Source organism: Gorilla gorilla, chromosome 6 (assembly GCF_029281585.2).
Source record: "Gorilla gorilla gorilla isolate KB3781 chromosome 6, NHGRI_mGorGor1-v2.1_pri, whole genome shotgun sequence".
In the NCBI taxonomy this organism is placed as follows: domain Eukaryota; kingdom Metazoa; phylum Chordata; class Mammalia; order Primates; family Hominidae; genus Gorilla; species Gorilla gorilla.
In genome coordinates, this window is record NC_073230.2 from 111,703,151 (window position 1) to 111,725,803 (window position 22,653).

Below are 22,653 nucleotides of genomic sequence, written 5' to 3' on the forward strand. Positions count from 1 at the left end.
GTAAACAACAAGTCTCCAAGCCCAGGTATGCATGTTGTACAAAGTCCTTTGGTCTTTACAACTCCACAATTTAGATGTTTAAATGTTCAAAGAATATTAGAGGTAAAGTGCGTTGCCAGTGAACGGATTGGTGTTTGTCATTGTCTGGATAGTAGGGAAGCTAGCACTACTGGGTTTACCTCATTTTAGTAAAACTGGAAATATAAAGCATATACAACATAAATTCCTTTGGGATAAAAATAAACCACCAAGTCAGAAAAGAGTTCTTAGCTTGTCTAAAGGACAGAGGGTAATAACATACAATGGAATTGTTATTTATAGTGGAATACTCGTTCATGGGTTGGAAAAGAGGTTGAAATGGGACTAAGCTCATAAGATGCCACTTTAAAAATCTAGAGACACTGTTTTCTCTCCAAATCGGGAAAAATTCAGTCTTTTGATATGACTAACTCTTGGAAATAGCTCTGATTTTAGAACCCACTAAAGTTTTTGGTTTTTCAAAGCTTATAGCACATGAATTTGTCAGCAATGTATATATATTTCAGGACCAGATGGAAGAAATTCAATAACAGAATGAAGAATGCTCTAAGGCTTATAGCTATCTGCTTAAAAGTACTTTGACAGGGAGTTAATGTAGGAACTGTTTTCACGTCATAGTGCTTTTATGGTGTTTTTTTTGTTTTTTGTTTTTGTTTTTTGAGACGGAGTCTCTCTCTATCACCCAGGCTGGAGTGCAGTGGCGCCACCTCGGCTCACTGCAACCTCTGCCTCCCGGGTTCCAGGGGTTCTTCTGCCTCAGCCTCCTTAGTAGCTGGGACTACAGGCGCCCGCCACCATGCCCGGCTAATTTTTGTATTTTTAGTAGAGACAGGGTTTCACCATATTGGCCAGGCTGGTCTCACCTCCTGACCTCGTGATCCGCCCACCTCTGCCTCCCAAAGTGCTGGGATTGATTACAGGCGTGAGCCACTGCACCCGGCTGCTTTTATGGTGTTTTTATTTCCTCACCTTTTTGTTAAAGAATAAGATCTTGAGAGTATCATGGGTAATCAGATGTCAATGTTGTTAATGTTTGCCCCAAAAAAGAAGATCAGGTTTTCTTTCCATTCATCTGCAAACTTTATCTGTAAACACCATATAGTAAATATGTTAGACTTAGCAGATTACATATGGACTCTGTTGCATATATTTTTTTGTTTTTAAATAACCCTTTAAAAATGTAAAAGCCCGGCCGGGCATGGTCGCTCACGCCTGTAATCCCAGCACTTTGGGAGGCCGAGGTGGGTGGATTACCTAAGGTCAGGAGTTAGAGACCAGCCTGGCCAACATGGCGAAACCCTGTCTCTACTAAACATACAAAAATTAGCTGGGCGTGGTGGCGGGTGCCTGAAATCCCAGCTACTCGGGAGGCTAAGGCAGGGAGAATTGCTTGAACCCAGGAGGCAGAGATTGCCGTGAGCTGAGATCGTGCCACTGGACTCCAGCCTGGGTGACAGAGACTCCGTCTCAAAAAAAAAAAAAAAAAAGTAAAAGCCCTTCTTAGCTTTCAGGGCATACAAAAACAGGCCCCTGGCCAGATTTGGCCTGTGAGCTATAGTTTGCTGATCCCTAGACTAGAGTTCAAAGTGCAGGCCCCAATCTCAGAGCATTATGAGTTCTGTTTGTGATGCCTGTGGGGTTTTGTTTTATTATTGTCTTTGTATTTATTTTGGTCATTCAAGAAATATTAAACCATAGCCAAATCCTTATCCTAAGTGAACGATCCCCAGTAGTGAAGAAAACATGATTCGTGCACACAAAAGTTTAATCTTGTAACTTTTAAGAAACAGTGCAACCACAGAAGACATATGATGGCAAATAAATACACAAAAAGATATTTACCATCACTAGCCATTAGGGAAATGCACATTAAAACCAGAATAAAATACTACATACTTACTAGAATGGCAAAAATTAAAAATACTGATTATTCAAATGCTGGCAAGTGTGCAGAGAAACTGGATCTCTTCTACATTACTGGTGGGAATGTAAAATGATACAGCTACTCTATAACTCAGTCTGGCAGTTTCTTAAAAAAATAGAAAAAAGAAGAAACTACCATTAATCACCTAGCATTTATATTCCTGGGCATTTATCCTGGGGAAATGTAACTTATGTTCACACAAAAATCTGTACACAAATGTTCACAGCTTTATTTGTAATAGCCAAAAAACTGGAAATGACTTAAATATCCTTCCATGACTGAATGTTCATATGACTCATGGTATGTCCACATAAGGTAATTCACCGACAAAGGGAACAATCTGTTGATGTAAACAACTTGAAGGGAATTTAAGGGCATTATTCTGAGTGAAAAAAGCCAATCTCAAAATGGTCCATACTCTATGATTCCATTTATATAACATTCTTGAAACGACAAAATTAAAGATGTAGAGAATAGACAAGTGGTTGCCATAGGTTAGGGAAGGAGAAGGAGAGTATGACTTTAAAGGGACATGACAAGGGACTTCCTTTGTAGTGACAGAACAGTTCCATATCTTGATTAAAATGATGGTTATATATGAATCTATATATGTGATAGATAAAATGTCATGAGTATATACAAAGACATACCCGAAAAATGAATGCATGTAAAAACTGGTGAAATCTGAGTAAGGTCTATAGTCCAGTTAATTTGCCAGCTAATTTCCTGGTTTTGATAGTGCAGTACAGTTACAGAAGCTGTCACCATTAGGGGAACTGAGTGATAGGTATACAGAACCTCTCTCTACTGTTTTTGTAACTTCTTGTCAGTATGAAATTATTTCAAAATAAGTTAAAAAAGAGGGTGGAAAGAAGGCAGGGAGAGGGAGAAAGAAAAATAACGAAGTCTTCTGGGCAGGATGGAGTTAAAGGGCCTGACTTACCTTCCCACCTGAAACAATGACAAAAAAATTTAAAAATTAAGCAGATACAGGAAACAAACAAGATGAGTCTTGCTTACTGCCTTGAGAGAGTCTCCAGGCTCCAGTACGGGAAAAGGGAACTGCTCTGGAGTCTAGAACACTCCCTGAGTTAGGGAGATCAAGATGAGAGTTGATAAAGATCAAGACAGGGTTCACAGGACAAAGTACCAGAGGGAATAGAACATGGTGCTCACACAGGTCCAGGAATAATGCCTGTTCTTCCCACCAGACTGGAAAGAAAATCATAACTCATGGGGCATTGGGTAGAGCATTTAGTAGTGGGAAACAATCAGTCTTAGGCTGAGCACCACTCTATAATTGCCTAACAAATTATAAAAGCAGGAGATGAAAGGCTTAAACTATTTCCAAGTAACTTAACTGCATCCTTGAGCAAAGCTCAAGATTTACAGGAATACAAAAATATCCAGCACCCAACAAAGTAAAATTCACAATGTTGTAACCCACCCAACAGGTTCACCTTGCCCACTGCCTAGAAAGAGCCAACTTATCAAGACGGGAATTGCAGTAGAGAAAGAGAAATTCACGCAGAGCTGGCTATGCAGGAGACCAGTTTTATTATTACTTAAATCAGTCTCCCTGAGAATCTGACGATCTGAGTTTTTAAGGATAATTTGATAGGGGGCCAGTGAGTTAGGAGTTTTGATTAGTCAGTCTGAGATGAAATCATAGGGAGTCAGAGCTGTCCTTTTGTGTTGAGTCAGTTCCTGACTGGGGGCCACAAGACCAGATGAGCCAGCTTATCAATCTGGGTTATGCCAGCTAATCGACTGAGTTTAGGGTCTGCAAAATATCTCAAGCACTGATCTTAGGTTTTACAATAGTGATGTTATCCGCAGGAGCAATTTGGGGAGGTTTAGCAATTTGGGCAGCTTCCAGCTGCATGACTCCTAAACCACAATTTCTAATCTTTTGGCTAATTTGTTGTCCTGAAAAGGGAGTCTAGTCCCCAGGCAGGAATGGAGTTTGTTTGGGAAATGGCTGTTATTGTCTTGGTTTCAAAGCTAAACTATAAACTAAGTTCCTCCCAAAAGTTAGTTCATCCTGTACCTAGAAATGAACAAGGACAGCTTGGTGATTAGAAGCAAGATGGAGCTGGTTATGTCAGATCTCTTTCACTGTAATGATTTTCTCAGTTATGATTTTTGCAGAGGTGGTTTCAATGTCTAGCATTGAATCAAAGATTATCAGACATGCAAAGAGCAAAAAAAAACCCATGAGTTATAATGAAGAGAATAATTGAAACTAACCCAAAACTGATACAGATGACCGAATTAGCAGAGAAGGAAAATAAAAGTTATTATAACTGTATTGCACTTGTTCAAACACTTAAGACATGGAAGATATAAAAAGAAGACCAAAATTGAATTTCTATAAATGAAAACTACAGTGTCTGAGATGAAAAATACAATGGATGAGATTAGACATTGCAGAATAAAAGATTTGAGGAAGAAACTATTATGATTATTTTTTGGGAAGAACTGATTAATTGTATACTTCCTCAGTATACTCTTGCCTAGAGTACTGTTGACTTTATTATTATTGCAAGTATTTGAGAGAAAATTTAGTGGATAGGCATCATTAAAACTAGCTTAAAAATATTTTTTTATCTGGAAGATTTCTTGTATCTTGGGTTACACTTTTGTTGAGAGAAGATTGTAAAAAGTTAAAGAACGTTGAGGCTGGGCACGGTGGCTCACGCCTGTAATCCCAGCACTTTGGGAGGCCGAGGCGGGCAGATCATGAGGTCAGGAGATAGAGACCATACTGGCTAACATGGTGAAACCCCATTTCTACTAAAAATACAAAAAAATTAGCTGGGTGTGGTGGCACGCGGCTGTAGTCCCATCTACTCGGGAGGCTGAGGCAGGAGGCTGAGGGAGGAGAATCATTTGAACTTGGGAGGCGGAGGTTGCAGTAAGCCGAGATCGCACCACTGCACTCCAGCCTGAGTGACACAGCGAGACTCCGTCTCAAAAAACAAACAAAAAAGAACGTTGACAAAATTAAAATATTTTGTTATGGAATTGTATGTGGTGTTAAAGGTATTGTTTGTGAAATGTATGTGTTAAAAATAATAAAATTTCAGAGTAATTACTTTCATGTTGTTTCATAGTGTATGATTTATTTTCCTAGTGAGTTGGTAAGCTTTGTGAGAGCACTGGTGTGTCTTTTCACATCTTTTGAACCTCCCTAATATACTTAGCATGGCACTTCCTATAGTGGGCGGCCCAAAGTGTTTGTAGTATAAAAGAGAATCCTCCAACCCTGATGCACTGAAGTTTAATCTGCTATTATTAATAATAAGGCAGCAGCAGAAGTATCCCTCTGAACCAAATGTACATAAACAAAGAATGTTACAGGGTTAGAAGTGGGAGTGGGGAGGGAGGCAGGAAAAAGCTCACCTTACCAAGAAGCTTGTTGATCCTATTTTTAAACAAGACAATTCTGCAAGTTACTTCCTGGAGCCCTGTCTTTGTTGATATTTAGTGCAGAATAGATCAGGTATATTTTGGGTTAAATAAAAAGAACATAGAGATTTATATATTTGGGTACATTGGGGCAGGAGTTTCAAGAGCAAATTACAGAGTTAAACACATGTCCTAGGAAGCCTTTCCTCCCACTTAGTGGAAGCCACAGTGTATAGGGATAGAGTAGTCATTTTCCCATTTCTTGGTCAAAGAAACAGTGTGTGATTTTAATTGGCAAAGGGAAGTAAATAAGGAGGAAGGCTTTTGAAACCCCAAATTCCAATATATGTTGAAAAACTTTTGTAGGAAGGAATTTATAAACTTTACAAATTATTAATAGAATAGAGTCTCCACAGATTCAGGTCAAAGTACAGAGAAGTTTCATTAAATGACTTATTGGCAAGATAGAGAAAGCTATTTTCAAGCAACCTAGATGGAATTTTATAAACTGTCCTCCCTTTTGAGTATTGTCTCTAAGCTGAAATTGCTTGTGTGTTCTTTTTCTTGAGAGCAGTAACACTGTGCTTGGCCTCTATTGCTGCAAAAGGAAATAGGTTGAAGGCTTTTCACTCCATAAGTAAGAAATATATTATTGGGGAGGTGATAAATAATATATTAAGGAAGAGATCTCAGATATGTAGAAAAGCCTTACTATTATTGATGCTTTATTATTGGTGCTAAATGGTATTAAAAAAGAAGAAAAAGTTGAAAAAACAAAAATTTCAGGATTTCCTGTTCTTTCCTCCACATTTATTTTATTTTATTTTGAAATTTTATTTATTTATTTTATTTTGAGACAGAGTTTCACTATTGTTGCCCAGGCTGGAGTGCAATGGCACAATCTCGGCTCACTGCAACCTCTGCCTCCCAGGTTCAAGCAATTCTCCTGCCTCAGCCTCCCAAGTAGCTGGGATTACAGGCACCTGCCACCACGCCCAGCTAATTTTTGTATTTTTGGCAGAGATGGGGTTTCACCCTGTTGGCCAGGCTGGTCTCAAACTCCTGACGTCAGGTGATCCGCCCGCCCTGACCTCCCAAAGTGCTGGGATTACAGGCGTGAGCCACCGCATCTGGCCCAACATTTATTTTAATTACTAGAAAAAGAAACTCTGTATTACAGAAAAGCAACTGGGTGCAAGGTACCTCAAAATCATGACCTACTAAATGCAGCATAGGCACAGAAAAAGAACAGTTTAAATAAGCTGAACCCCTTATTGATGAAGAGTTAGAGTTAACACAGGGATTTACCAATTGAACTCAGAGATTTTAACCAGCTTATCAAAGCTAATTAAAATGGGGTTGTGATATTGAAAATGTAGCAAGAGAAGAGGGAAAAAGCTTACGGGAGGTCCTTGAATACTCAACTGTGTTCTGGGAAAAACGCAATGAGCTCCAGGACACAGACAAGATTATGGCTCAGAGTGAAAGGGAGAGATAAGAATTCAGAGAATAATTTGCATCAGAAAAGCACCTGACAAAAAGATCAGATGGTACAAAGCATCTAGCACCTTTTCTTCAGCTGAGCATATCATGGTACTATTATAACAGAGGGAAAAACTGTACTGAGGAAGAGGATCATTCTGTATTTTGTGTGCTTGGATTCAACAAGGAAAATATTTATGATGAAATGCAATAGTGTAATCACAACTCTCCTCAGTTCAGATTTTGTTATTGAACCAAATGGAGGTCCACTCGCCCAGCGTAATAAGACTACATATCTATACCATATCTAAACGAAGGCTTGTAGCAAGAGAAGGGAAAGCGTTTGTTTGTAGGGACCAAGCAAGGAGAATCAGGCAGATTATACTTAACACTTGAACTCTCAGATGGCTTATAGGTAAGGGTTTTTAAAGGTGGAGAGAGCCTGGTGGCCGGGAGTGGCAAGACTAGATTGCGGCTCTGACTCGGACGGACAGAGCAGCATGTAGAGGCTCGCGTCATGAATTTTAGCTCCAGAACAACCATAGGAATAAATCAGGAAACCTAAGAGGACCCACAGACCTTCTGAAGGAAGCAGATTGCTCCTACAGGACCCAAGAGACACCTGAAATACTATGCTGGTATCCATGGCTGAGAGACCCATAGATGGTTCACATCACAGGAATCTGTGCAGACAACCCCCGTACCAGCCCAGAGCCTGGTAGACTTGCTGGGTGGCTAGATCAGAAGAGAGATAACAATCACCACAGCTCGGCTCTCAGGAAGCCACATCCATAGAAAAAGGGGGATGGTATTACATCAAGAGAACACCCCATGGGACAAAATCTCAACAGCCTTCAGCCCTAGCCCTTCCCTCTGACAGAGCCTACCCAAATGAGAAGGAACCAGAAAACTGTGTTGGTTTTCTGACAAAACAAGGCTCTTTAACAACCCCGCGAAAATCACACTAGCTCACCAGCAATGGATCCAAACCAAGAAGAAATCCCTGATTTACCTGAAAAAGAATTCAGGAGATTAGTTATTAAGCTAACCAGGGAGGGACCAGAGAAAGACGAAGCCCAATACAACGAAATCCAAAAAATGGTACAAGAAGTGAAGGGAGAAATATTCAATGAAATAGATAGCATAAATAAAAACAATAAAAACTTCAGGAAACAGACACACTTATAGAAATGCAAAATGCTCTGGAAAGTCTCAGCAATAGAACTGAATAAGTAGAAGAGAGAAATTAAGAGCTCGAAGACAAGGTCTTTGAATTAACCCAATCCAACAAAGAAAAAAGAAGAAAATATGAACAAAGCCTCCAAGACATCTGGGATTATGTTAAATGACCAAATCTAAGAATAATTGGTGTTCCTGAGGAAGAAGAGAAATCTAAAAGCTTGGAAAACATATTTGGGGGAATAACTGAGGAAAACTTCCCTGGCCTTGCTAGAGACCTAGACATACAAATACAAGAAGCACAAAGAACACCTGGGAAATTCATCGCAAAAAGATCTTCTCGTAGGCACATTGACATCAGGTTATCCAAAGTTGAGACAAAAAAAAGAATCTAAACTGTGAGACAAAAGCACCAGGTAACCGATAAAGGAAAACCTATCAGATTAACAGCAGATTTTCAGCAGAAACCCTAGAAGCTAGAAGGGATTGGGGCCCATCTTCAGCCTTCTCAAACGAAACAATTATCAGCCGAGAATTTTGTATCCAGCGAAACTAGGCATTGTGTATGAAAGATACAGTCTTTTTCAGACAAACAAATGCTGAGAGAATTCACCACTACCAAGCCACCACTACAAGAACAGCTAAAAGGAGCTCTAAATCTTAAAACAAATCCTGGAAACACATCAAAACAGAACCTCTTTAAGACATAAATCTCACAGGACCTATAAAACAAAAATACAATTAAAAAAAAAAAACAAAAAACCAAAGTACACAGGCAACAAATAAAATGACAAATGGAATGCTACCTCATATCTCAATACTAACATCGAATGTAAATGGCCTAAATGCTCCACTTAAAAGATAAGAACTGCAGAATGGATAAGAATTCACCAACCAACTATCTGCTGCTTGAAGAGACTCACCTAACACATAAGGACTCACATAAACTTAAGGTAAAGGGGTGGAAAAAGGCATTTCATGCGAGTGGACACCAAAGGTGAGCAGGAGTAGCTATTATATCAGAAAAACTAACTTGAAAGCAACAGCAGTTAAAAAAGACATAGAAGGGGCCAGGTGCAGTGGCTCATGCCTATAATCCCAGCACTTTGGGAGGCCGAGGCGGGTAGACTGCCTGAGGTCAAGAGTTCAAGACCACACTGGCCAATATGGTGAAACCCTGTCTCTACTGAAAATATAAAAATTAGCCAGGCGTGGTGGTGGGCACCTGTAATCCCAGCTACTCGGGAGGCTGAGGCAGAATTGCTTGAACCCGGGAGGCAGAGGTTGCAGTGAGCTGAGATCACGCCATTGCACTCCAGCCTGGGCCACAGAGGGAGACTACGTCTCAAAAAAAAAAAAAAAAAAAAAGACAAAGAAGGACATTATATAATGCTAAAAGACCTTGTCCAACAGGAAAATATCATGATCCTAAACATTTATGCACCTACCACGGGAGCTCCCACATTTATAAAACAGTTACTAATAGACCTAAGAAATGAGACAGACAGCAACACAATAATAGTGAAGGACTTCATTACTCCACTGACAGCACTGGACAGGTCATCAAGACTGAAAGTCAATGAAGAAAAAATGGATTTAAACTATACCTTGGAACAAATGGACTTAACAGATATATACAGAACATTCCATCCAACAACTGCAGGATACACATTCTATTCAACAGCACATGGAACTTTCTCCAAGATAGACCATATGATAGGCCACAAAATGAGCCTCAATAAATTTAAGAAAGTTGAAATTATATCAAGCACTCTCTCAGACCACAGTGGAATAAAACTGGAAATCAACTCCAAAAGGAACCTTCAAAACCATGCAAATACATGGAAATTAAATAATCTGCACCTGAATGATCACTGGGTCAAAAACAAAATCAAGATGGAAATTTAAAAATTCTTTGAACTGAAGGACAATAGTGACACAGCCTATCAAAACTTCTGGGATACAGCAAAGGCCACCTTTCCTCCTAAGAGGAAAGTTCACAGCCCTAAATGCGTACATCAAAAAGACTGAAAGAGCACAAACTGACATTCTAAGGTCACACGTCAAGGAACTAGAGAAACAAGAACAAACCAAACCCAAACCCAGTAGAAGAAAGGAAATAACCAAGATCAGAGAAGAACTAAATGAAATTGAAACAAACAAAAAAATACAGAAGATAAAAACAAAATGCTGGTTCCTTGAAAAGATAAATAAAATTGATAGACCATTAGTAAGATTAACTGAGAAAAAAAAGAGAGAAAATTCAAATAACCTCAATAAGAAACAAAATGGGAGCAGAAATACAAAAGATCATTCAAGGCTACTATGAACACCTTTACGCATATAAACTAGAAAACCTAGAAGAGATGGATAAATTCCTGGAAAGATACAAACTTCCTAGCTTAAATCAGGAAGAATTAGATACCCTGAACAGATCAATAACAAGCAGGAGATTGAAGTGGTAATTAAAAATTACCAACCAAAAAAGTCCAGGACCAGACTGATTCATAGCAGAATTCTACCAGACATTCAAAGAAGAATTGGTACCAATTCTATTGACACTATTCCACAAGACAGAGAAAGAAGGAACCCTCCCTAATTCATTCTATGAAGCCAGCATCACCCTAATACCAAAACCAGGAAAGGATACAACCAAAAAAGAAAACTACAGGCTGATATCCCTGATGAACACAGATGCTAAAATTCTTAACAAAATACTAGCTAACCGAATCCAACAACATATCAAAAAGACAATCCACCACGATCAAGTGGGTTTCATACCAGGGATGGAGGGATGGTTTAACATATGCAAGTCAATAAATGTGATACACCACATAAACAGAATTAAAAACAAAAATCACATGATCATCTCAATAGATGCAGAAAAAGCATTAGACAAAATCCAGCATCTCTTTATGATTAAAACTCTCAGCAAAATCGGCATACAAGGGACATACCTCAATGTAATAAAAGCCATCTATGACAAACCCACAGCTAACATAATACTGAATGGGGAAAAGTTGAAAGCATTCCCTCTGAGAAATCAAACAAGACAAGGATGCCCTCTCTCACCACTCCTCTTCAACACAGTACTGAAAGTCCTAGCCAGAGCAGTCAGACAAGAGAAGGAAATAAAGGGTATCCAAATTGGTAAAGAGGAAGTCATACTGTCACTGTTTGCTGATGATATGATTGTTTACCTCAAAAACCCTAAAGACTCCTCTAGAAAGCTCCTAGAACTGATAAAAGGATTCAACAACAGATACAAAATTAATGTACACAGATCAGTAGCTCTTCTAAACACCAACAGCAACCAAGCAGAGAATCAAATCAAGAACTCAACCCCTTTTACAATAGCTGCAAAAAAAATGAAGTACTTAGGAATATACCTAGCCAAGGAGGTGAAAGACCTCTACAAGGAAAACTACAAAACACTGCTGAAAGAAATCATAGATGACACAAACAAATGGAAACACATCCCATGCTCATGGATGGGTAGAATCAATATTGTGAAAATGACCATACTGCCAAAAGCAATCTACAAATTCAACACAATCCCCATCAAAAAACCACCATCATTCTTCACAGAGTTAGAGAAAACAATTCTAAAATTCATATGGAACCAAAAAAGAGTCCCATAGCCAAAGCAAGACTAAGCAAAAAGAACAAATCTGGAGGCATCATATTACCTGACTTCAAACTATACTTTAAGGCCATCATCACCAAAACAGCATGGTACTGGTATAATAATAGGCACATAGACCAATGGAACAGAATAGAGAACCCAGAAATAAACCCAAACACTTACAGCCAACTGATCTTCGAAAAAGCAAACAAAAACATAAAGTGGGGAAAGGACACCCTTTTCAACAAATAGTGCTGGGATAATTGGCTAGCCACATGTAGGAGAATGAAACTGGATCCTCATCTCTCACCTTATACAAAAATCAACTCAAGATGGATTAAAGACTTAAATCTAAGACCTGAAACTGTAAAAATTCTAGAAGATAACATTAGAAAAACCCTTCTAGACATTGGCTTAGGCAAGGATTTCATGACCAAGAACCCAAAAGCAAATGCAATAAAAACAAAGATAAATAGCTGGGACTTAATTAAACTGAAGAGTTTTTGCACAGCAAAAGGATCAGTCAGCAGAGTAAACAGACAACCCACAGAGTGGGAGAAAATCTTCACAATCTATACATCTGACAAAGGACTAATATCCAGAATCTACAATGAACTCAAACAAATCAGTAAGGAAACAACAATCCCATCAAAAAGTGGCCTAAGGACATGAAAAGACAATTCTCATAAGAAGATATACAAATGGCCAATGAACACATGAAAAAATGCTCAACATCACTAATGATCAGGGAAACGCAAATCAAAACCACAATATGATACCACCTTACTCCTGCAAGAATGGGCATAATCAAAAAATCAAAAAACAGTAGATGTTGGTGTGGATGCGGTGATCAGGTTAGACTTCTACACTGCTGGTGAGTATGTAAACTAGTACAACCACTATGGAAAACAGTGTAGAGATTCCTTAAAGAACTAAAAGTAGAACTACCATCTGATCCAGCAGTCCCACTACTGGGTATCTACCCAGAGGAAAAGAAGTCATTGTACGAAAAAGATACTTGGACAGGCATGCTTATAGCAGCACAATTTGCAATTGCAAAATCAAGGAACCAACCCAAATACCCATCAATCAACAAGTGGATAAAGAAACTGTGGAATATATATATACGACGGAATACTGCTTGGCCATAAAAAGGAATGAATTAACAGCATTCACAGTGACCTGAATGAGACTGGAGACGATTATTCTAAGTGAAGTAACTCAGGAGGAAAACTAAACATCATAGGCTCTCACTGATATGTGGGAGCTAAGCTATGAGGACGCAAAGGCATAAGAGTGATACAATGGACTTTGGGGACGTGGGGGAAAGGTTGGGAGGGGGGTGAGGGATAAAAGACTACAAATAGGATGCAGTGTATACTCCTCAAGTGATGGGTGCACCAAAATCTCACAAATCACAACTAAAGAACTTACTCATGCAACCAAACACCACCTTTACCTCCATAACCTATGGAAAAAATTTAAAAATAAATAAATTAAAATAAAATAAAGGTGGGGAGGCAGAGGTTATAGGCAAAGTCATAAATTGATACATGGGGGCTGCATATTGGTCTGACCTAAAAAGTCAAGACATCTAGAAGCAGGGGGGCTGCAGGTTATAGGTGGATTTAAAGATTTTTTGATTTCTGATTGGTTAAGGAAGTGAAGCTTTATCTAAAAATTTGGGATCCGCAGAAAAGAATGTTAGTTCTGGCTCATGGGTGTGACCTCCTCCAGGCCCCTGAGAAATGTACAATGGTCAGTTTAGTCCTGAGCTTCCCCTTATCTGAAGTCCGTGTGCCAGCAGATCTGTTTGGTGTGGGGGTCCAGGTTTTTGAGAAACAACTCAGAGACATATGTTCAGATTTTGTCTTTGGTTCTTATAGAAAACAAAACATCTATTTTAACCTTTTTGGCTATTGTTTTAAGCTGTTATTTTGTTGTTGTTGTTGTTGTTTATTAAGTTGCTCATTTGCTTTTTTTATTTTTCTTCCCTGAGACGTAGTTTCATCCTTGTTGCCTAGGCTGGAGTGCAATGGCATGATCTCGGCTTACTGCAGCCTCTGCCTCCAAGGTTCAAGCAATTCTCCTACCTCAGCCTCCCAAGTAGCTGGGATTACAGGCGCCTGGCACCACACTTGGCTAATTTTTGTATTTTTAGTAGAGACGGGGTTTCAACATGTTGGCCAGTCTGGTCCCAAACTCCTGACCTCAGGTGACCTGCCCGTCTTGGTCTCCCAAAGTGCTGGGATTACAGGCCTGAGCCACCTCGCCTGCCTGCTCATTTGCTTTTTAAGGCTACTTAGGTAGGTGCCTGGAATTTTTTAATGAACCCAAGTTTTTTTTTGTTTGTTTGTTTTTGTTTTTTTGTTTTAAATTTTTGTGCTTGAGAAGAGTCTACAGGCTCCTACAAGCGGTCCCTGTTCTGTCTCAATTTGACTGGTTTCTTAAATCCAGAAGTGCAGTGGAACTCCAGAGGAGATATAACACGTTTATAACCTTGATTTGTAAAGAAAACGTAGAACTAGAAGAACAGATCTGAGAAACAAACGAGGGGAGCTTTGTGATTGCCACAGCCTATGACCTTGAAAGAGTTTCCAGGCTGCAGGGCAGGGAGAGGTCGCACAGGCAGAGCCCAGCAGAATCCCTGAGTGGAGGAGACTGAGCTTCTGAGCTGAGCTTCTGGGGAGACAGGGCTGCCCAGATTTCATAAAAAAGAGTTCCGGAGGGGAGCAAGCTGCACAGAGGGGATTGCGGAGGGTGCCATGAACAGTCAGCAAAGTACTAATGAGCAGGCATTGAGGAAACTACCTATACATGGTCCACTGTGGATGAACCTCAAAATAATTACGCTGAATGAAAGAAGACGGATTTTTTTAAAAAGAGTGCATAACTGTATACTCCCATTTATACCATTTATATAAGATTTTAGAAAGAGCAACTAATCCATAGTGCCACAAAGCTGATCAGTGATTGAAGGGGGTGGGGGTCGGAGGGTGACAGGAAGGGAGGGGCATGAGGGAAAGACTGTACTTGACTAGAGAGAAATTTTTGGGAGTGATGAATATGTTCACTATCTTGATTAAGGAAATATGGTTCACAGATTTTTACCTATGTCAAAACTTACTACATTGTATACTTTAAGTACATATAGTTTATCTTGTCAGTTATACTCCAGTAAAGCTCTTTTTAAAGACTGCATTTAAAAATAATATGTGTTGAGCATTCCAAATACAAAATCTGAAATGCTCCAAAATATGAAACAAGGAAATGCTCATTGGAGTAATTTGGATGTTGGATCTTCAGATTAGGGATGCTCAACTAGTATGTCTTCTCCAATATTCCAAAAAAAAAAAAAAATCTGAAATTTGAAACAATGCTGGTCCCAAGCATTTTAGATAAGGGATACTCATCCTGTACAAATAAAAAACAGAGGTCAGGCTTGGTGGCTCATGCCTGTAATCCCAGTACTTTGGGATCATGAGGTGAGGAGTTCGAGACCTGCCTGACCAACATGGTGAAACCCCGTCTCTACTTAAAAAAAAAAAAAAATACAGAGTAGGCTGGGCGTGGTGGCTTATGCCTGTAATCCCAGCACTTTGGGAGGCCAAGGTGGGTGGATCACCTGAGGTGTGGCGTTCAAAACCAGCCTGGCCAACATGGTGAAACCCCGTCTCTACCAAAAATACAAAAAAATTAGCCGGGCATGGTGGCGCGTGCCTGAAGTCCCAGCTAATCGGGAGTCTGAGGCCGGAGAACCGCTTGAACCCAGGAGGCAGAGGCTGCAGTGAGCCGAGATCGTGCCACTGTACTCCAGCCTGGGTAACAGAGTGACACTCTGTCTCAAACAAAACAAAACAAAACAAAACAAAACAGAGTAGCCTCCCTCTCAGGGTTGTTCTGAGAAAATGAATGGAGGGGAGCAAGCCCAGATAACCTCTTTGCAACTCCTGCCCAGTTCAGACTATCTTTACCAAGATTCTTGATGTTCTAAGGTGTTTTTCAGTTTTAGAGATGTGTTGCTAGGATCTATGTGGTCAATTAATGCTCTTGATATAATTTTATGCAATTTTGTGTTTTAGGACTCATGAATCAAGCAAGCAAACGTGAAAAATGGATTAAGGCTGATGCCCCAAAAGGCACTGTAAGTTTTAGAAGGCAAAGTTGGTTTCAGTCCCTGAAACTGCAGGACTAAGACTGATTTGAGTTGGATTTATGATTTTTAACAATGATCCGCAGATCTGTGACTACAAAAATGTAAATCCCACCATTCATATAAAGGTTGAAAACAACAAATTGAGAATGAATACTGGTGAACTGTTTTGGGAGGCTTTTTCAAAATTTGTGCTTTGCTATTGTATTCATTTTCTACTGCTCTGTAACAAATTACCACAAATTTAGCAGCATAAAATAATACTCATTTACAGCTATGTCTAGGTTCTCCGCTCAGGGAATCACAAGGCTAGAATCAAGATTTTGGCCAGGCTGAGTTCTCATCTGGAGTCTCTGGGAAGAAATCTACTTCCAACTTCATTCAGATTATTGGGAAAATCCAGTTCCTTGTGACTGGATGACTGAGGTCTCCATTTTCTTGCTGGCTGTCAGCCAGCAATCACTCTAAGTTTCTAGAGGCCACCCACATGCCTTCTCATGTTGCCCCTCCATCTTCAAGCCAGCAGTGATGCACTGAGTTCTTCTCATGCTTTGAATATCTGACTTCTTCTGCAGCCAGCTGGAAGGATATATACTTTTAAAGGGCTCACTTGATTAGGTCAGGCCCACCCAGGATAACCTTTGTTTTGCCATATAATGTAACATTCATAGGAGTGATGGCCCATCACATTCAGTTTTCACTCCCACTCAAGGAAAGGAGATTGATTATACAAAGGCATCCATCATGTGGGGACAATTAGCTTAGAATTCTTTATAATGTAGCTCTCACGTGACAGGTTTTCTACTTAGTACCTTTTATGGCATCAATGTAAATTTAAGCTGTAAATAAAAAACAAATATGTGAAGCAGTTGCTACTGATTCTTAATATATTTTGTGTAACTTAAGATATAGCTAATTAGGAAAAAAGAAACAGCTATTTTATAGCCTGATGTATGAAGATAGATTTTTATAAAGGTATACTGTATAAAGATATTTTATGAATTCCATTTCTTTCAAACGTCTCTATTCCTGGAACATTTAAATTATATAATACTGGCCAGGCACAGTGGCTCATGACTGTAATCCCAGCAGTTTGGAGGCCAAGGTGGATGGATCACTTGAGGTCAGTAGTTCGAGACCAGCCTGGCTAACATAGTAAAACCCCATCTCTACAAGAAATACAAAAAAAAAAAAAAAATTAGCTGGGTATGGTGGCTCATCCCTGTAATCCCAGCTATTTGGGAGGCTGAGGCAGGAGAATCGCTTGAACCTGGGAGGCAGAGGTTGCAGTAAGCCGAGATCACACCACTTTACTCCAGCCTGGACAACAGAGTGAGACTCCGTCTCAAAAAAATTAATTAAAATAAACAAATAAGTTATATAATACTATAACTATACTATAAGACCAGACCTATCTCTTGGTGATGTAGTTTGGATATCTGTCCCCCAAAATCTCATGATGAAATGTAATCCCCAGTGTTGGAGGTGGGGCCTGATTGGATCATGTGGGCAGATTTCTCATTAATTGTTACCACCACCTTCTTGGTTCTGTCCTCATGATAGTGAGTTCTTGCAAGATCTGACTGTTTAAAAGTGTGGGTATCTTCCCCGTCTCTCTCTTGCTCCTGCTCTTGCCATGTGATGTGCCTGCTCCCACTTTGCCTTCTGCCATGAGTAAAAGCTCCCTAAGGCCTCCCCAGAAGCCAAGCAGATGCCCGTGCGATGCTTTCACAGCCTGCAGAACCAATTAAACCTCGTGAGTCAATTAAACCTCTTTTCTTTAGAAATCACCCAGCCTCAGGTATTCCTTTATAGCAAAACAAGAATGGCCTAAATCGCTTGGATTATATTTTTTATGATTAAGATAAGTCAATTCTTTTTTTGTTTGTTTTTTGTTTTTTGAGACAGGGTCTTGCTCTGCCACTCAGGCTGGAGTGCAGTGGCACAATCTTGGCTCACTGCAACCTCTGCCTCCGAGGTTCAAGCGATTCCCATGCCTCAGCCACCACAGTAGCTAGCATTACAGGTGCACGCCACCATGCCCAGCTAATTTTTGTATTTTTACTAGAGATGGGTTTCACCATGTTGGCCAGGCTGGTCTTGAACTCCTGGCCTCATGTGATCTGCCTGCCTCAGCCTCCCAAAGTGCTGGGATTACAGGTGTGAGCCACTGCACCAGGCCAGGAGAAGTCCATTCTTAAACACTAATTTTTAATAAACCTTTCCAAATATTATTATTTATGATGATCTTTTTCTTTTTTTCAGACAAGGTCTCACTCTGTTGCCCAGGCTGGAGTGCAGAGGCATGATCATAGCTCACTGAAGCCTTAAACTCCTGGCCTCAGGCATCCTCCTGCCTCAGCCTCCTGAGTTGCTGGGATTACAGGCAGGTGCCACCATGCTCTAATTTTTAAATTTTTTATAGAGATGGGTTTTACTATGTTCATCAGGTCTCGAACTCCTGGCCTCCAGTTGTCCTTCTGCCTTGGCCTCCCAAAGTGCTGTGATTATAGGCATGAACCACTGTGCCCAGCCTCCTTTTCATTAATATTCCATTTCTTTAGAGTTCTGTTTTTAACTTCTTATTTATGAAACAAAAGTCAGCTTTGCAGGATATCTCAGAGTCTCCTTTTAGTTCACCCTTCATGAAATCAGAATGTATACAACTCTGAAAGATACTCACACATTGGTATATTTGGTATGGTTGTGGTGTGTTATACTATTAAGTAGAAGAAACTGTGTGGCAGTGAGGCAGTTTTGATCATCTTTTTTCACCCTCATGCAATTATATAAACATTTTCATGACTAAAAATAAATTAGCTAACCACAGCCAGAAAAGTCATAAGCATAACAGCAGTCAACTATATTTAAAGCTACTAATGGAATTGTACATATTTGGATCACATTGTTAAGTCCCAGACAAAAAGAAAAAGCTGCCATATTTTACTCTCTTGGACACAGACCTATGAATATGAAATGCTTAAGGGCTAAAGACCTAATATCTTTGATATTTTGAGTAGTTTGCATTGAAAACTTAAAAGATTTCTCTACCTGTATACCTATTCTTGGTCTCCTTTCATAGCTCACTTTTTCTACTCCTTTTCTTCATTTATGTAGCTGTAAAATTTGTCTCCCCAGAATGAATGAATGTGTCTTCTGTTCTTGTTTAAGAAAGGATGTTACTCAAAGAGCTTTGGAGCAAGCTTTGAATGTAAAGCAACCTGCTAGGTTTCTGGAGAACATAACAGGGTGTGTTTCTTACCGGGGTCTAACCAGGGCAGGTGTCATTCCTTTAGAAAGCAATTGCCTCTTTTATAAGTTCCACCAGTTGTGTGCATGAAGCACTTAGGGATCAGATTTTTGAAAACATCTTTAATGCAGCTGCCAGAAATTTCCAAATTTAGGTTAAAATCATACTCTTATGTCATCTTATGTCTCTTGGCTATGGTTCTAAAACTTCCCACTCAAATGATTCTGTTGCCTGTGTGCCCACTCCTAGGAACCTTTCCACAGCTAAGTAATATTACCTTATTTCAAAAACTTTGCAAGTCAACCTCAGTGGGGGAGAATTACTAAAAGCATTTAGCTAATACAAGGTAGCCTATAATAATACTTTGTACAATCTTTTTAAAACTTTTCAAAATAACGATGCTTTATCTTAAGTTTTTAATCCTTATTTGAAACTTGTGGGATACAAAAAGAGAATTAACTCCACATGAGAGATAAGTAATTGAGGAAATAGAAAGGTTAAAAGGCTGATCTGATATTGCTGACAAGGCTTGTTTGCGGCAATCAGAACAGTTGTGCTTTCTCTTGGACTGTGTCAACATCAGTGTTACATAATATCAAATAATGGTAAAAACCCACAGATGTGCTCACTTCAGCAGCACATATACTAAAACCTACGGATTAAAGCTTATTAAAAACTAATATGTAGATATGCAATTAATAACCCATACTTCCTAGCATAAAATTGAGGGAGCATCTTTTTTGGCAAAGCATAGTTTAAGAATTCCTCTGTCGTGCAAATTCGATTAAAGAGATGTCTTTCTGAGACATTGCAGGGACATTCTTTCTATTCAGATAGTTCTTGTTTCTATTTAATTTGCCCCTGACTAAGTCAAATGTTGAGATAAGTACAGAGTTAATTGGCGGCATTTAGTTCTCTTTTGTTGTTAAATGTCTGGAAACCACAGAAAAGCCACATTTCCTTTGAAAATATTAATATATGTCTGTATTCTTTATAAAGCCTTAAAAAGCGTCACAGATCCTTAAAGTATTCCCCTGGCTCAAACTCTTAGTTTGACATATGGCCATCTCTGCTTTCTTTTTCCTTTCTAAAGAAAAATTTCTTAATTTCTTGTCAAAAAAGTCTCATCTCTCAGGGTTGTTTCATACAACTGTAGATTTTATAATCTCATCAAAACTATTGGTTTGATTAAATTTAGGCAGAAATTTTGTGTAGTCAGTACTTGATTTGGCTTTTTTTTTTTTTTGAGACGGAGTCTTGCTCTGTCGCCGAGGCTGGAAAGCAGTGACGTGATCTAGGCTCACTGCAACCTCCGCCTCTCAGGTTCAAGCAAGTCCCCTGCCTCAGCCTCCTGAGTAGCTGGGATTACAGGCGCCCACCACCACACCCGGCTAATTTTTGTATTTTTAGTAGAGATGGGGTTTCACCATGTTGGCCAGGCTGGTCTTGAACTCCTGACTTATGGTCCACCCGCCTTGGCCTCCCAAAGTGCTAGGATTACAGGCGTGAGCCACCGCTCCTGGCCTGGCTTCTTTTTTAAATCATGATTATTTAGACAGAAGAACTACTGATGTGTTTGGAAATATTTGTAGTTGGAATAAGAATCAGAAGATGGTTTGTTGCTTGTTTACATTGTTATTGAGATTCAGCTAGTAAACATACTTGCAACAAATGGAGAAAACTTGCCAAGTTCTTGATTTTTTGTTCTTCCTGCTTGAGGCTGAAGGTCATGCTGCTTGGTCTTCACTGCTGTATGTTGACTTTTTCACTGTTAATTCTAAGGCTCCTTTAGATGATGTTATGTTGTCAAGATCTGTAACAGGGTTTCCTTCCCTATCATAGCCAAACCATCGTGGAGGGTCATTAGTGTTGTATTCCTGCTGCTGAACTTTAGATGACATTCTTTGAGCTGCCTTCCTGTAATAACAGTGCTTAGCATTAGCTAGTTGCAGAAGTAATCCCTAGTGCAAAATTTTCAAACTCAACCAAATTTGGAGTTAGGGAATTCACTGTCACAATCTGAATTCACATGAGACCTCTCTTGCCTTGCTGAGAGTGAGGATATGGGTAAGTGTACAAATAAACAGGGTCCCAAAGCCTCAGTAACTCTGATTCAGCCAGTTCAGAAATTAACAGATACAGTGAATGGGTAAGGAAACTACACATGGCCATGGAAGAGGAACACTGAGGCCTCTATTTATTTATACTGCTTTAAGTAAGCCCCTTCCTTGGTATTTCTAGTTTCTCTGATGAGGGAGTAACCTAACCAGCCTACCTGTGAAGACTGACCATGCACCAGGCCAGGAGCTCTTAACCCAGAGTTCACAGATCCCTTTTGACTACATGGATGAACTTCAGGGAGGTCCATGAACTCCCTGAAAGTTCATGCAGTGTTGTCTATAATACACATTTTTATGAGAAGGTTTGTGACTCAAAGGTGTCACAACACTATAACACAGTATTAAAAAATACTATTATAGTCTTTCTTAGCAGGAAACAAGAAAGTAAAGAATGCATCAGAAAAAAAGTATGTCTAACTTGAAAACAAAGCCATTTTGAGGACAGAAGGAAGAATTTCCTTTCCTAGAAAGTTGGTTTGAATCACGAGATTAGTACTAAAAAGGAGATGAGTAATTGACCACTTCTGTACGATTAGAAATGAGTAACTATGATGTTTACCCATGAAGGCACTACCTTCCCCACTCTTGCTGTATGTTACATTGAGTTATTAATTGCAAAAGTCTGGAAACTGAGTCATTGATATGGAGCTGGCATTACCATACACTTCGAGTTAAGTTTGTGCTGAATGGCCATATGAGTTCAGGTAAGGCAATGAAATAGGAAGAAAAAAAACCAACAACATAGAGATAACAGTTTAAAATGCTGTTTCAGTTAAATCAAACTTTAGATGTATTAAAATAATTGTAACCAAACTCAACAGGGAGGTAACCAAAGCATTGCTAATTCTGCCTCTAAGCACATTGCTTTTTAGCTTATTATTGGCTCTCACACAAAACTTCTACAAACTTAAAGAACAAATTGAGTAAAAGCAATTATCATATACTAATTCCTAGTTTGGAGCCACCAATCCCTATGGACTAAAACTTGGCAAACAAGTTTATTCTCTTCAGAGAAATATTTATTCTCAGTTTTGAAAATGGTAAGTTTATTGTCAAAGATAATGTTTTGCATTCTGTTAATTTTTTTATCTTTTTTTAAGGTGCTAGCCTGCATTTTAAACCTCTTATATAATCTTTATATATCCTCAAAGTAGAACATTACTATGCAAAAGTAGTGGGTTTATATCTTTTGCTTTTCCCACATTATTATCCTAATGATATTTCTCCCTTTTCAATTCTATAAAGGTGAGATTATCATATCTTTCAACACATTTTCTGAACATTTTTCCCCTTAAGACTTACTGAAATATAATACCAAATGTTGAGGCATATAACATTAGCACCATCAGTTTCATGTAACAAACAGCAAGGCTCCACTGTTACCCTTCACCCATCTCTATCAGTCTAAACATTATCCATTTTTCAAAACTCCAAACCAATCCAGCCTCCCTGGAAATGGCTCAAACCCAG

The 22,653-nt window shown here is 39.3% G+C and overlaps 2 protein-coding genes across 7 annotated transcripts in view; one reads left to right on the forward strand and one right to left on the reverse strand.

Annotated features, from left to right (window-relative positions):
• FAM185A (family with sequence similarity 185 member A) overlaps positions 1 to 22,653 on the forward strand; it is a 163,509-nt gene that overhangs the window by 43,780 nt on the left and 97,076 nt on the right. For 4 of the 6 annotated variants that reach the window (XM_055392532.2, XM_055392533.2, XM_063708686.1 and 1 more), the window contains one exon: positions 15,743 to 15,804. In XM_055392532.2, coding sequence (XP_055248507.1) covers positions 15,743 to 15,804 — 62 coding nt within the window. Of the gene's footprint in view, positions 1 to 15,742; positions 16,685 to 22,653 lie in introns of those variants that run through there. The other 2 variants (XM_031012734.3, XM_055392535.2) reach the window with 1 other exon arrangement.
• The window catches only part of FBXL13 (F-box and leucine rich repeat protein 13), a 260,413-nt gene continuing 256,251 nt past the window's right edge, over positions 18,492 to 22,653 (reverse strand). The window contains 1 exon segment of the mRNA XM_019030762.4: positions 18,492 to 20,980. Within this exon segment, the coding sequence (XP_018886307.2) occupies positions 20,791 to 20,980 (190 nt within the window). The 3' untranslated portion in view covers positions 18,492 to 20,790.